Source organism: Colias croceus, chromosome 1 (assembly GCF_905220415.1).
Source record: "Colias croceus chromosome 1, ilColCroc2.1".
NCBI classification, from domain to species: domain Eukaryota; kingdom Metazoa; phylum Arthropoda; class Insecta; order Lepidoptera; family Pieridae; genus Colias; species Colias croceus.
Genome location: NC_059537.1, coordinates 4,182,747 through 4,199,257, shown reverse-complemented (window position 1 = coordinate 4,199,257; position 16,511 = coordinate 4,182,747). Strand labels below are relative to the sequence as shown.

Here is a 16,511-nt window from a genome sequence, read left to right as displayed (position 1 = left end):
AGTTTCGTTAGATAGGTAGTTAATAACACCAATCTTTATTGTTTATAATTACTAGTAGTTATAATTTTAATCTATACCAATATAATAAATGCGAAAGTTTGCTTTAATCTTATACAAAAACTTCTCGAAAATTATCATATAAACGCTGGAAATGGGAAATTAAAGCTCTTTTCCGTCTGAGGATGAAACCGCGGTATAAATTTCTAATAATCGACGTTCCAATTGTGATAAAATTCGACTAGTAAAAGATGAAAATCCGGGGTCAGTCAGCATTAACTACAACTATTATGCATGTAGAAAAATGTAGAATTTCACAATAAAATAAATTATCAAGATATGGCATGTAGAGCTAATAAAATTAAATCAATATAGATACTAATTAACATTCCATAATTGCCTTGGAGAATAGCCGGCAAATGTTTTGTATGCAGTTCTCTGATTTTGTTGCTTTCGTCATAATATGAAGCTCACTTTGAAAAGGTATCAGTTTTATTTTTAAAGGAAAGAAGATATTAATATGTAATTTATTTTTGATTTGTATAGGTTACGTTTTTTGTACGAAATAGCAAATATACAAAATTCGATTGTTTTTTATAATACATACACACACTTTATTTGAGTACATTGAACTAATTGCTTGGTAAGTCATTTTTTTACATTGAGTCTCCCTAAGGCAGGAGCAATGTTCGCACTTGACATGCTTTTTGTTCATTTTTTATAATAATTAACGGTTAAAAAGTAGATCATGACACAACAGTTATACATACAATCAGAATATGTTTTAGATGTATCAAGTAAGCGAAAACATTTTAAAACGACACGAACAAGACCCAAAAACCTGCCTGTCTGAGGCGTAACTTATTGATTACTAGCTTTCCACCCGCGGCATCGCCCGCACAGTCAATTAATAACCCGCATAGTTCCCGTTCCCGTGTGATTTCAGGGATAAAACCTATCCTACGTCCTTTCTCGGGTATCAAAATATTTCTATACCAAATTTCATGCAAATTGGTTCAGTAGTTTAGGCGTGATTGAGTAACAGACAGACAGATAGAGTTACTTTCCTATTTATAATATTAGTATGGATTTAAAATGTGTCTTAATTAAGAAACCATTTTCAAAGATACAACTTTAATTCTATGTATAAAAAATGCGACATAGTTATCAAAATAGTAACATTTGCAATATTGGTTAAATTAATTATGCATACGCAATTTTTTAAATTGTAAATCTCTACTGTGATGCAAGAAAGAAAAGGCTTATTTATTTATTTAACTTTCATTCTAATATATAGAAATTAGGACACTAGGCAATGCTTCGGTTCATAAAAAATAATTTAAGGTGTATAATTAATATTGTTATGAAAATTAGAATATAATTAATGAAAATTGCAATGCACGTATCTATTTATTTCACTTATATACAACCAAATAATGTTCCTTTTTCCAGATTTAAACTTTATTGTAATACAATTTTGGTTTCTTTTTGTTTGCAGTCAGAAATAGCAAATATAATAGCTGTTGGAGGAGCTACGGACATGTGTGCGAGGCTTCTCCTGGGGATCTCTGGACAGTTCTTCCGAATGAACAGCAGATATATGTTCTATTCAGGAGCGTTGTTGGCTGCTATGTTTAGAATGGGTAATTTTAATTTACAAAATTAACTTTTTTTACAAACATGTAGGAATATAGTTCTATTATCTATAGTCCTTACTATAAGCTGGGTATCGACTTCGCGCTCCTGGCGCGCGCGCCATGAATGACCGCGCCGAGAGTGCGTTCCCCGGAGCGCGTTCCAAATAATTGAAGTATATCAACTAAGCGCGCCTGGCGCGCGTGGCAACCGTTCCAGTGTTTGACCGTTCATCATGGAAGCTAGTCGTGTACGAGCAGCAGCAGCTTTTGTAATTATACACAGCATAATAAGAAAGAAAAAACAGAAACGAAAAGTGCGTTGGTGGATAAAAGAGCTGTACCGAAAAAGAATTCAGTATGGAGTGACACTTATAAGAGATATGCAGTTCGAACTTCGAAGTGATAGAAGACACAATAAAAAACTTCACAAGGATGTCTACAGAAGATTTTGATATCCATAATTGAGTCGATACATATCAAACTCCGGTAAGTCCATTCTAACAGAAATGTGGGAATCGAGGTATTTTTAATAACTTAAAAAATCAATATGTTTGGACCTTTATAATTTATGACGGATATAATATAATACATTAGAATTATTTTTACGAAGAAAGAGAAATGTATTACTTGATGATTATGCCACAAAATTAGATTTAAATCTGGACATACAGGCGTTTGATATGTACCAGCAAAACTTACCGGGTTTTGAAAAACATCGTCTTGGACTTACAGGAATTTGAAAAATCTCTAATGGACTTACAGGGATTTGATAGAACTCAGTTTTGGGACGTACTGAGGTGGTGGAAATGGGTAGATAGTTCGTCGCGTTGTAAGTATTGGACGTTAAAATAAAATATGTAAATTAAAAGATACAAATTATTATTATTATTAACCTTTATCATCCCACTGCTGGGCAAAGAGAGGGGTCAATAAATCAAAACGGTTGAAAAAATCTCAGTACGGCCCTGGGCTTCATGGCTGGGAATAACTACTGTGCGTGTGCTGTGCGTCAAGTTTCATTTATCTTTTAGCTGTTTTCTGAGCCTTGTCGGTTTTAGCTTTTGGTATTGTTTTTTTCCTTGCTTTGTCTAGAACCACCACCTCTATAGTAAAACTGTTTTCTTCCATCATTTATCAATTAAAACGATTTATAAGCATTGGTAACACGTGTTAGCTTCAACAAAATTGAGAGAAATGGCAGCCATTTTAGTGCCATACTGCGCTGTGATTGGTCGAAATGGACTTACCTGAGTTTGATACACCACTGTCGACGGACATACCGGAGTTTGAAAAAAAACATTTACTTTAAACCTTATTTTAATAAAGATACGATTGACTTACCTAACTTTGAAAAGTACAGACTTGTTTAGTTTTACAATTCAAAATTGGCGCCATTGTTATCTAAATTTTGGCAGGGAGTGGACTTACCGGAGTTTGATATGTATCGACTCAATTATTACTCGGAGCGCAACAAACACAAAAAATATAACAAACCCGTCTCCATTGGCGCGCGCGCCACGTTTGATGCGCGGTAAAAAACCGACACCCGACGGAACGGACCGCTCCGCGTTCGACCGCTCCAACGAACATTTTGGCGCGCGTTCCAAACTGGTATCCATTTCACGCGGCTGGAGCGCGCGCCAATGTTCGATCTCTTGGAGCGCGAAGTCGATACTCACCTTAATACTACTTACGTCTATAACAACTTTTGTTCATATAATGTAAAAGGTTAGTTTTTTATAGATTCGCAATTGTGCATAATCCATTAAATAATAATTTATCCTATTTCTTTTTTCGAATTTATTGACAATTTTAACTAGTATAGAAAGATCTCAAATTAATCTACCATTTAACCAACCATACATTTTTTTACAAACATTCTATCTTTGTTTCAGTGATCATAAACTTCACAACATACACTCCGCTTCTAATCCTAACCGGATTACTGGGTGCATTCAGATCTCTAGTGCATATAGCCCAGCCCATCGTGATGGCGGAGCATGTGCCGATAGAGAGGTATCCACCAGCGTATGGAATATACATGCTGTTGGCTGGAGGCATCAGTTTAACTGTAGGGCCTATGATTGGTGAGTAATTTCTTTTTTATAGACTTTTTGCACGCACAGTGCTGTTAAGGAAGATTTGGCTTATATCATATAGCTCATGCCATTGATGAAAACGCGGATCTCTGGTGAAATCCTTTCAGAACAGGTCCAGTAGTTCTTGAATTTAATAAACAAATATTTTAATAATTAATTAGTTAGTGATAGTGTGATAGTAATTTTATATTGTTAAAGATAAAATAGTCGCCCGGGTGGGAAAGTTCTTGAAAATTTTCGAAATAAAATATTCTGTTATGTTTTTTATTAGTAGGTATACACTATTTTTATCTGTATGATATACAAATTCTATTATCTAAATATTCTTAATAAATCTGGCCCTTGATTTAAACATTATCAGCAACAGTTCAATTAATTTTGGTAGGTACTATTAGCATAAAATTTATTACATGTTGAATTTGTTCTAAAAACCATAAAAATGTAATTTAAACTTTGATGAAGGCATTATAATACATTATTTTCCTAATAAATTGTATAAAACCAACATTCAAGGCTCAATAAATTTTTACATAATGATTGGCAGTAATTGGATATTATCTCTATCTATTACATAACCTGCTTTTATTAGACCCTTAAAAATTAAAATTAAAACGTTTAAATGTATCAATTTACCACATCATTTTCGTTCAACGATACATTCTGAAGCCGTATGACCTCTTATTTCCAGACAGATTACGACGTGAATTGAACTGACGTGCAAATTCATATTATGATTGCAATAACCAGCCACGGTTATTTATGATATTATATATAAAGTGAATTAAATATTGCTTGAATAATAAATTATGGAAGATGAAATTATATTTTTTATTTAGAATTTATAAAAGAAGATTTATCTATGCAAATTATTAGTTGTTTAATTAATTATTTTAGGAGCTATAACTAAAAGAGCACAAATGCCTTTTAGTTCAGTCAATTTAATTCACGGCGTAAACTAAGAGGGAATAAGAGTTCAAATACGGACCCTGTTATCTTTTTTTAGTATTATTTTGTTTGATGTAGATTGTAGAGCCACCTTTAATAAAACTGTTATTAAATTAATTTGTAAATATGGAAAAACTAAGTACGAAAATTAAATATGAAGTAATAACAAATATTATTTGTAGGAAAGTTTCCCAGCGAGCCACTCTGAAGTTGGGCATATCGCGTCAACTTCTTTATTAATATTTGAAGATCCTTTGAAATAAGCTCTGTTACTCGTAAAGATAGCACAAGTTTAAATTTTGTTTGAGCACCGCTTGCTAACTTTTACTACTCTCAATTATTATTGTTTACAACAATATGGCTTTTTAAATGCTACTGTTTCGTAAGAGAAATGTGACTTCACAAGATATTTAGTATTCGAAATAATCGCATAAAATCCTTAAATTATTTATTATTTGTTGAACAATTATATACAATTAGGTATGTTACCTAAATTTGAAATAATGATAAAAACGTTTTTTAAATTCTTGGTTATATTTCTTTATTTCAAATATCAATTAAAACGTAGTAATTTTAAAATGATTAATTAAAGCTATCTACAATCTGCAATTCTTCCTATAAGCCAAGAGATTCCAATCGTACCAATCTAAGTATTTAAATTAACCACACCCTTTAACATAGCAAAAAAATAACCACACCCTTTAACATAGCAAAAAAATAACCACTAGGTCAATCAGTCAAAAAAATACAAACTTTCACATTATGTCCGAGCGACTACTCGATAAATTATAATAATCAAGCCTAGAACAAAACCGCGACCACTAAGCCGCAGTTCTTATATAACATATCGACTTACTACAAAATATGTTGTTTTAGGTTTCATTCGAGACTACACAGGCAGCTATAAGATTGCATTTATTATGCTGGCTATGTGCAACTTCTTCTGCGTAATACCCTGGACTGTAGAGGCTGTTATAAGGTACATGCAACGAAGAAAGGAAAGCTCACAAATATGCAAACAATGAGTCAGAAATAACAACAAAATTTGGAGTGCTCAAATTGATTTACGTCCTATGAAGTGATATAATACGTTATGGCGAAACGACGCCTTCAATATATCAAATATATGATATGGACTGGCTTTTTAAAGTGCAAAATGATTATGGAATGTAAAACTGTTCTGTTTTATAAGACTGTATACGAATGTTGTTATTTATGTTGAGTTTAATTCATTGTAAGTTAAGTATATAATTTTAAAGTAAGTTATAGATATACGATTATGTTATTGTTGTAAATACTTAATGTTAAGATAGATCCGGTTATAAAGTTTTATTAGTTGATGCAATTAAAATTAATATTTATATAATTTTAATTAATTTTATACGGTATACACTAAGGGTATACATTCGATAATTCTATGCGCCTGATACTTTAATTGTTCTATGAAATTAATCTACGCATAATTGCTCAAAATGTTAGCCTTTAATCGATAAGCTTATTTATTATATTAAAAATAGACCTAAAAAACATTATTTCAGTGCATTTGTTAATAATAATTGTAATAAAAATCTACTTAGGATACCAAAAATAGCTTACTGTTTTTAATATAAGTAAATATATTAAAAGTGAAGGTAGTACTGTTAAATTTGGGTGTTATCATATTATAAAATTAACAGTAAAACTGGAGCATGTATAAGTTATTTTTAATTCGCTGTTTTTGAAAAATACATGAGTCGTATCACTGCCTTTAATATGGAAATATTACGTATGTTTGTTATAGTTTTTTTTTAGAAAATAGTTACGAAGTTACTAATAATTAGGTAAAAATAGCTTATTAACATAGTTTTATAAAAAATCGAGTCAATAAGAATCTGTTAAAAATAATAGTCTACCTGTGTACTTTGAGTAACATTACTGCCAAAAATAGCTATGTATGTAATTTATAACTAATTAGAGAACCTTAAATTATTTACACAATACCAAAAGCAAGAATAAAAAATGAAAAAACCGTTCAAAAAACCGGAAGAATTTTCGTGCCATCATTTATTGTTTTACCATACAGTCACTCTGAGTAAGTTGAATTGATTTAGTACATATTACAAGCAATTATTTGATTGTCTACTTAATGAAACAAAAATAACACTATATACTATAGCCTATATCACTCAATAATGTAGCTTTCTTCAGCTAAAAGAATTTCAAAATACATAAATAAGAATCCATAAAAATTAACCTAAGTTTAACTTAAAATATAAAACAAAAATATTTTTCTATTACAACAACGTAGGTACAAGCAAGTGTAAGAGATTATTGGTTAATAGAGACAATTCAGAGTCATTTATTATATCCGTGTAATATAACAGTACTATATAGAGCAACATCAGTCATCAATTTAGTTGTAAAGAGTCCCTAGTTTTTTTAGAGTTTCTAAAGTACATAATTTCAAAATAAGGAATTTATTTTATACTACGAAAATGTATTTATTAAGTAGGTTCTTAATAAATAAATTTTCTTGGTATAAAATAACATCTTCGTAACTGAAATTTTGACATAGCCTCAATAGGACACAACCAATTCCTTATTTTCGAAATTAACTGAACGAAATTAACCTAACCTATTTATTAAAACCTAATTTTAAGTCAAAATTTACTTACCTAAGTGTTTTAGTGTCGTAAAAATTGATTCCAGTATCTTATTAAAAGTGATTACTTATGCTGTAATTATTTTGTATATTTTGTTGATTGTTATTTCGAATCAATTACCCCTTAATAATATGACTACCTATATTATGTACATACTTTTTGAACTTCTTGTCTGTTATTTCATGTGTTCTGTATGTTACGTGTCTTTTTAATATTAAATTGATCTGTATGGCTGTATTTTTGTGATAAAAGTTGTTAAGATGTTCATATTCTATATTGAAAATGATAATTTTATAAGTTGTCGAATACAAAAATGTTGTTATAAAATATTGTTATAATATTCAAATGCATTCAATGTACTTACATATCATATTATGTTAATACTCATACGGATAGAGTATTTATGGTACACTAATATGTAAAACGCTTTAATTACCAATGTTAATGATCAATAAATGAAGCTAACGAAACTGAGATATATTTTGTTTTATTTCAATACAAGCTTACCACCCGCGGCTTCGCCCGCTTTGTCTAAAACCTTATAAATTATATACTAAAACCTTCCTCTTGCATAACTCTTTTTATTAAAAAAAAACCGCATCAAAATCCGTTGCGTAGTTTTAAAGATTTAAGTATACAAAGGGACATAGGGACAGAGAAAGCGACTGTGTTTTATAACTATGTAGTGATTGTTCGCTTTGTTACAAGTCTAAGGGAGTATTTAGTTTTGTGTTTAGCTCTTGTTTTTAAATACATTATATCTATTTATTTGAAGCATACGATGATAGGTTATATCAATCAAACTCTATAAATATGTTACGTTAAATGAACCACTTATGAAAAAGTAATTTTACATCCATAAAAAAATTATATAGAAAACGTGACAAAATCTAAATTAAAAATATATGCATAAGTATATATAATGACGATAAGCACCACAACACCACATACTTACATTAGTTATAAAATATATTATTAATTTCTGTTTATTTTAGCCTATAAAAAGGAAAAAACCGTTACTTATTCTAAATTTCTGTAGTACAAGTGACACCGATATACATAATATCTTAGATTTGCAAATAATTAACAACTGTATTTCTTATCACTAATATATTATATTGGATAAAGAGCGAGAATATCAAACGTTATCATTAGAAATATAAACAGCCTTACTTAGAATATACTTAAAAGATTAGATAAAAATTAAAAATATTGAATAATAAAATATCCAAAATAAAAAATTGAATTATTTAATTGTGATACAGAGAGATTACAAATTCAGATAATACCTATTAAACAGCCAAACAAAAATTACACGGCATTTTCCCTATCAGAGCTCATATCTCTTTATCAAAAGCGTAAATTAATTTCAAGAGGACCATATTTCAATATGATTCAATATTTCATTTTCTTACACATTAACACACCTTTTAAAAAACAAAAGGTATGTAATATTAAAGTATTATTAACTCCGTGCAATGACATTACAAATACGGAACAAAGAACGTTTATCGCAATGAAATAAAGAAATAGTAACAGTGGGTGTACGCTCGTATGAGTTTAGTTATCAGGCGTCCCCGCCTCGTGTAGTCGTTCCCAAAAATAACGCAATGGCTATGGAAAATAAACACAATATTAGAACTACGCATGACAGAGATGTGTGGGGATACGCAGTTTGCTTTGGCACAGCTATTACTTTCGTAAGTACCTTTTTCGTATGTATACAGCATTCACATTTCCATGTTTGTTTATAACATCATTATCTACTATATGCTGTAACGTTCATACTATTTCCTAATACAAATAAGACTATTTTTGTCTCAGATCAAGCTTGTCTCAGATATTTCACATGCTATTTTTCTTATTAATTTTAATATATCAACCGCCTGATAAGGATCAGAATACATAGTCGTTGCATAATTATCACCATTTTTACAATGATCTTATCCTGATAAGCTTGGTTCTGCAGTATGAAAAATTAACATTTATCAACAGAATCAAAACAAGATGTCTTCATCAGATAACAGCGATTATGCAAATTAACGGAATTATTTATTGCTTAGATTTTAACTATGCTAAGTGGATTAGTAGAACTTCTCATAAAATTGTCTGGAAATACCCCAAATTGTATGCAAACTTGTTACAATATAATATTTTCGATTGCCATTTTCAGATCGCTGGAATCGGACATGTAAATTCATTTGGTCTTATTTATAAAGATTTTATCGTAGATACAAATTCTACTGCGAAGTCCTTAACGACAGCCCACGGTGTATTTGCTATAATGCTGTCTGTGGGAGGTAATTATTTTTAACTATTTACTTCTATTATAGGTTGTCTACCATCGGAGAAGTCATTGAGTAGGATATACTTTACAGTGTAATAAGTCCTTATCGTTCTTATGTTTCAATATTTCTTAGAAATGTAATAGCAGTAATCTGTTCATTTGTACACAATAACAAAAGATGATTGCATCTTCGATTTCTTTGAAATTTGTGTTGAGCCCAGGAATATAACTGAAAACTCTGAACAATAATTTATCTATGCTATATTAAATTCATTTCTAATAATTCGTACTATTGACAAGTAATATTGTTAAAATCTATCTAGGTCACAGTTAATAGAGATTAAAACATTGAATCATATGAGGATGAGTCAAAAAGTCAGATAGAGACAATACATAATAATATGTATATAATTTGCGTAAATAGAGATATTAGCTCTACTACTACAGTGACTGAAATGTTTTACGAAATTAATCTGATATTGTGCTTCTTTTTTCCTTGTTTACATATAATTTTGGAAACTTTTAGATGTTTAGATATTTATCAGCTGTCCATCTTAATTTACATCAAACGTGTCTTATCAATTTGGATCAAAATTTACATACAAAATAACATCGATACAATTTGTAATTAAGATTAATTAAATCTATTTTAGGACTTCTTCTCAGCATGCTGTCTAAGAGATATTCCTTGAGATTAGGAGGATTTATTGGCGCCAGTTTATTTACTATGGGATCTTTCTTTACTATTTTTATCTCGAATACAAATCAGTTGACGCTAACATTTGGTGTGCTACAAGGAATTGGTTTCGGCATGATGGTGCCCGTTTGTTACCAGTCAATCAATTACTATTTTGTGAAGAAGAGAACATTTGTAATGAGTTCCATAAAAGCTGTTCAAGGCATAATTATCATGTGGTATCCACAATTTATTAAGCTGATTACTTCGTTTTACGGATTCAGAGGAACTTTGTTGATATTAACCGGAGTAGCACTGCACACGTTTCCTGGAATACTGACGATGCAAGTGAAGCAGATGACTTCAAAAAATAAAAGAATAGCAAGTATTCGTTGATTCTTAATACTTTGGATAAGTCCCCACAACAGGGCTTATTATAAAACCTATTTCTGTTACAGCTGATATAGAAAAGAGAACAAACGGTGAAGAAAATTTTGATCTACTGTTGAATAATGAGAATATTGAAGTTATTAAACCGAGATGTACTATAGCAGACAAAATATTGTTGCTTGGGTATGTTACTAGTTGTATCTCCGACGAAAATTTTGATAAGCTGATATTCAAATACTTTTCTCATTTTCAGATCTGAAGTTCTGGAACTATTTAATCTGAAGGTTTTAAAAGATTTCGTCTATTGTAATATTTGTTTTGGACAGAGTTTCGTTAACTTTTCTGATTTGACGTTTTTTATCTTACAACCAATGCTTTTGTTCCAGTATGGTTTCGATAAGGTAAATATTATAATTTATTTCTTAATTCTCATATTTAGAATACATTTTATTAAACTTTCAATAAATGTTATTGCATTTATTGTTTTTAATAACCAAAACAAACAAACCCAATTAATATTACACACAATTAATTAATTTATGAAATTGAACCTGACGTGTGTGTGTGCTCTGTTTTCATTTTATTACTGAATGCACAATGCCCATACATTTTAATGGACGTTATGCAGATGTTGGACTCCAATGTATATTTTCTATATTCCAACGCGTCTGAACCAAGATGTAGAGTTTAACCCACATTCACAATTTTCCGAATTATTTCACACCCGAAATTCCTCTAATAAGATATAGGCAATATCTTATTTTGTGGAATAAACATATGATAATAACAACAAATGTTTCAGAGTCAAGTAGCTACATGTATATCGATCGGGGCTGGGGCGGATGTCGCAGGGAGATTTGGTTTAGCTCTCATCAGCGGTCTTTATCCAGTCAATACTAGGATACTTTTCTATATTGCCACTCTCTTTACACTCATCATAAGAATAGGTAATTATAAATATTCATAATATAACTTCTTATAAAATCATCCAAAACAATGACAACTATTTAGCCATTTATGTAAATCAAATGAATTGAGTAACAGTCGTCCAAGGTGACATTTTACATATAATTAAAATTGATTTATAGCCAACTGTAGTAAACAGCTTCCTCCTCTATTAATTTCGAATCAAATAAACATATTTATGACCATACAAAAATGCATGCTCTAATTGTATTTGAGGTATACCTATAAATTATTATTCATATTGTCTTAAAATAAACTTGAAAATAGTGTTGCACAATTGCATATTCCATATAGATTATTCCATTAGATTTATCTTGCTATTTGACAAGTTATGAATGTATATATATCTGTATATGTATATATATCATTCTTTATAAATTAATAGATGTTTTTTCAGACCTAAATGTATAAAATTTTAAATTTTAAAATTTTAAAATGAAGCTCGTTATGCTACCAATAGTACAACATAATTATGTAAATCTTAGTTTTATAAGAAAATGCAAAAATTGAAAAATTTAAAGCCCGTATACATTTCCAGGCTTTGCTGACGCTTTAAAGTTGGCATCACAATACTTACCAAAAAGAAAGAAAGATACATTTATTTAGCAAGGACAACACAACACACACACACATAGACATGACATAAAGAACCATAAAAGTTAAATAAAAAATATAAAAAAAAACATCATAAAAAGAATATCTCATTCTTTTTGTGATGTTTTTTTTATATTTTTTATTTCCACCAGGGTAAACAAAAACATTAACCTAAGTACTTCCCCATAAACAAAAATACATAACTTAAATAGATGTGAAATGCAACTGCCCAATAAAAAGCAAGAAAAACTAGACTTCCCTTGACACTCTTATTTTAATGATAAATGAGTTTTTAAAAATAAATATTGGTTTCAGCATTACTCCAAGTGCAGGAATACATTTGGATAGTTGGAATCACTGGTGCTTTGGGCATATTGCGGGCATGCTTGCATGTGGCCAGCCCATTGGTCATATCAAACCACGTTTCCCATCAAGACTTTCCAGGAGCATATGCGCTATTTATGCTAGCAGCGGGAGTGGTTAACGTTGTTTTAGCACCTTTTATAGGTAAGATTTACGAGCAAAATAATTGTCTTTAAGGCTGCGTTTCCACCAGAGATCTGCGTTTTATTTAGCGTTTGATGCGATACTATTGGTTATTTACAAACATATTCCCCGCAACGCTTCCTCGCACATCTCTAGTCGAAAAGCACCCTTAATCAATATTTAAGAATCAGTACTGAAAATACCTCATTTAATACGGTATTGTTCGATATATCTACATCGATGCGATCATTTATTTCAAGAGTAAACTGTATCCAACAATATGTCTTTTTAACAAAAGAATCTGTTTTTATAGACATCGTTATAAAATGTCCGTAAATGTCTGAAAAGAAAAATGAATTTATTGAGCACAAACATGCGAAATACACCTTCTTACTCAGTTCAATTTAAAGCAGTTCTCACGCGTTCATTCTCGTTCCTCTTCACAGCAATTCACAGCTAACATTTTTCATAGGAATAAACAGAATAATTCATCTAAGAATGTTTCCTACGCGAAGACGTAGTCTCGAGTTCTTATAGCCCCTTTGATAAATTGCAGTTGCGTTGTTACAGTGAAAAAACAGCGCTATTAGTATTTTTTATCATCGATGATAAATTAGCAGCGTCAAATCTGTCCTCAGCCAGCTTCTTATATAGCTTGTTTGTGTAAGATCCAAGTAAGATCGCTTTCAATTCTTCTTTTCTAGAGAGTCTACAATTTATGACTTCGTCTATGGAGATATGACAGAATGAATATAATATGAATCGATTTTGAAATGGAACTGAACTACGTCTCTTCTTTATTTCAACTATCATTTTAATATTTACTTCTTTAAAGATTCTATACTTTTAGTTATAATCCAAGGTACATGGTTTTTATAATTTCAGGATCTCTTAAGGATTTGTACGATGACTACGTTCCTTCATTTTACGCCTTAGCTGTATGCTGTATTCCCTGTTTAGTCCTTTGGCCTTTAGAATACTTATTTATAAAATAATTTGTATTATATAACTAAAAGAATTTATAGTGTATGTAAATATTATTAAGATATAATACATAAAAGTGATAAAAATAATAATAAAAGTATTTAACTAAAGTATTAAATGAATTTTACGTAAATTATTGTATTTTAATTCAAACCTGGAATTTTGAATATTATAACACTGTCATTTAGTTAATATATGTTACCTGAATTAATTATGAATCGATTTATTATTTAAATTTATACTCCTTGAGTTGACCTTAGCTAAAAAGCTTAAAATCCTTATTTTTTTATCAATGAAATCAAAAGTGTTATGAAAATCATATTAGGAGTCAATAACAGAAGATTATAAGGTTATCGAATATCAATAAATTAAAATGAGCCATCTACTAGATTTTATTTGTAAAAGAAATCAAACGTTTTCTATCTTACTCTTACTTTCTAAAAATAGCATAATATTATAATAGACTTATTTGTATACGCATCTTCGCCCGCTTTGTCAAAATCTTAGAACTTGAAACATTCATCGAGAACCGCCCTATCTATGAAAAAAAAACGCATCAAAATGCGATAGGTACATAGTTTTCAGATCTAAGCACATATAGGGCCAGACAAACTTTGGGAAGCTTTGTTTTATGCTATATACTTGGTGATTCCAAAAAATATGTATTAAGTATTTTTCGCATAGTATGGGAGCAGTGGTGGCTCAGTGGTGAGACCTCGGACTTCGAATCGATAAGTCCGAGGTTCGAGACCAGGCGAGCGCGCAGGAAATAAATTGATTTTTCAATTTATCTGCGCATGTTGTAACATCACCACTGCTCGAACGGTGAAGGAAAACATCGTGAGGAAACCGACATGTCGAAGAATTAAAAAGTTCGACGACATATTGTGTCATCCGCCAACACGCACTTGGCCAGCGCGGTGGATTATGGCCTGTACCCTCTTAGGAGGCCCGTGTCCCAGCAGTGGGAACGTATAATATGGGCTTATGATGATGATGATGATGATGAAGTATTTTTCGCGGTTTCATAACATACAACAGCAGCATAGATCGATAAGCCATTATGAGCATGAATAAAAAATACACATCCTTCCTTTGGATATGGCGGATAAAAATTTGCCCATTTCACGGATGTATTCATAGAATCGACAGTCACTAAAGGTCGCTTAAGGGTCGATATATAACCTTTACCTCTTATCCAACCTTACCCTATTCAATTTACTTCAAATGTTGGCTTAGAGAATATAAGCACGCCAATAATACCTACATGGAAATGATTATAATTTTTACAGGCATTCCTTCATACTTGATAACCAAGCGAGCAAGGAAGGAAAAGGTTTTAGGTTCGATTATTAATAAAAACTATGACATTTAGTTCTAGAAGAATATAATTTATTGTCTTTAAAGAAAAATGATCACGGTCATTATTTCCATTTCGTTTTTTTATACTTCTTGTTTGAAACACTCATAACTTTATAGTATAACCATTGAAATCGCTTCAGAATCTGGGAATTTACATTAATAAAAATACACTTTCACTGTTAACGTGTCTCAAGTTGATGGATAATTTAATTTCTAAATGACATTCAAAAATATACTAACATTAGACTTTATTTACGTCTTTCCTACTTCGTATTTGGACACTAACGATAATTTGATTAATACATTATAGTAATAAAATTATCCCCGATGTATTTAAATCTCATAAATTTTACACGGTCTAATAGGCAGTTTTTAAAATGGCAATGTAACTGGTTTATTTAGTTTATGGTAGACCATGTCAGTTGGGAAAGAAAATCTATAACATTTATAACAGTTACGTCGCCACAAATCGCCTTTATTAGGATATAAAAATATTTATAAATAATAAAGTCTATTTTTTATGCGAATGTCCTTGTTTGGTTGTTTTTCATGGAATATTTTTTGTGTATAGAAATCTTGACATAGATACATAAACTGCGCAGCGTTTAACCTGGAATAATATCAAATCAATATATAATCCGCTTTCTAGGTGGAAATTAAGTGTCAATTTATTTATTTCTTTCGCCATCAACTACAACAACATGTCAATAAATCAATTTAATTTAAAATTGATTATGTCTTTATTAAACCAAAACATTTCATTAATATGTCTCGGCCTTATAAACTATACTATTGGCAAATATTTGCATGCTAACTGACGAAATATTATATCGATGTATTTCTCTAAACTCAGTAGATTCATAACCACAAGGTTAGTTGTCAAAGTTGATTTAGCTGTTCAAAGCATTTCAATGACTGATTATTATTTACGGTGTAACGACTACTAGATATATTATGACAACCTGGGGCAGTATAATGACCTCTTAATATGGCAAATTCATATTTTGATTGCAATCACCAGCCATGGTATACTTAGTAAGTTCATTTCACGGCGTAAAATGTCTGGAAATAAGAGGTTATAATACGGCCCCTAACATTTAACATAAAAATACTTTGTAGATAATCAAAAAGAGATATACCTAAGAGCATATGTTCGTTAGTTTCTTTTACCAATATTGATTACCAGTGCGTGTCGTCATGCCGTCGCATGTGTCATAAATACTAACCATGATGTATTTCGAAAAGACATCATGGCTAGTATTTATTAGTTATAAGATATTTATTAACATGCAGGTAAGCATGGAATGTATATTATATTGAACCTACAATAGAAAACTGTCTAAAAAAAGTCTCCATAAGCCACTAATGCGATAGAGCCCTCAATGTAGAGTCGATATAAAAACAATGAGACAAAGAATATAAACCTACTAGCACTTACCTCTTAGG

At 30.6% G+C, this 16,511-nt stretch overlaps 3 protein-coding genes across 9 annotated transcripts in view; 2 read left to right on the top strand and 1 right to left on the bottom strand.

The window, feature by feature from the left end:
- The window catches only part of LOC123704136 (monocarboxylate transporter 9-like), a 32,102-nt gene extending 24,308 nt beyond the window's left edge, over nt 1-7,794 (top strand). The window contains exons 6-8 of the mRNA XM_045652467.1: nt 1,496-1,640; nt 3,530-3,721; nt 5,555-7,794. Of these exons, the coding sequence (XP_045508423.1) occupies nt 1,496-1,640; nt 3,530-3,721; nt 5,555-5,703 (486 nt within the window). The 3' untranslated portion in view covers nt 5,704-7,794. The remainder of the gene's footprint in view (nt 1-1,495; nt 1,641-3,529; nt 3,722-5,554) is intronic.
- The window catches only part of LOC123703582 (solute carrier family 12 member 4), a 289,109-nt gene that overhangs the window by 197,661 nt on the left and 74,937 nt on the right, over nt 1-16,511 (bottom strand). The window lies entirely within an intron of this gene.
- On the top strand, nt 8,708-13,758 carry LOC123704391 (monocarboxylate transporter 1-like). Its single transcript, XM_045652796.1, has 8 exons — nt 8,708-9,020; nt 9,494-9,620; nt 10,261-10,668; nt 10,742-10,856; nt 10,927-11,074; nt 11,476-11,620; nt 12,549-12,740; nt 13,605-13,758. Exons 1-8 carry the CDS (start codon nt 8,931-8,933, stop codon nt 13,712-13,714), a joined length of 1,335 nt encoding a protein of 444 aa, XP_045508752.1. The 5' UTR covers nt 8,708-8,930; the 3' UTR covers nt 13,715-13,758.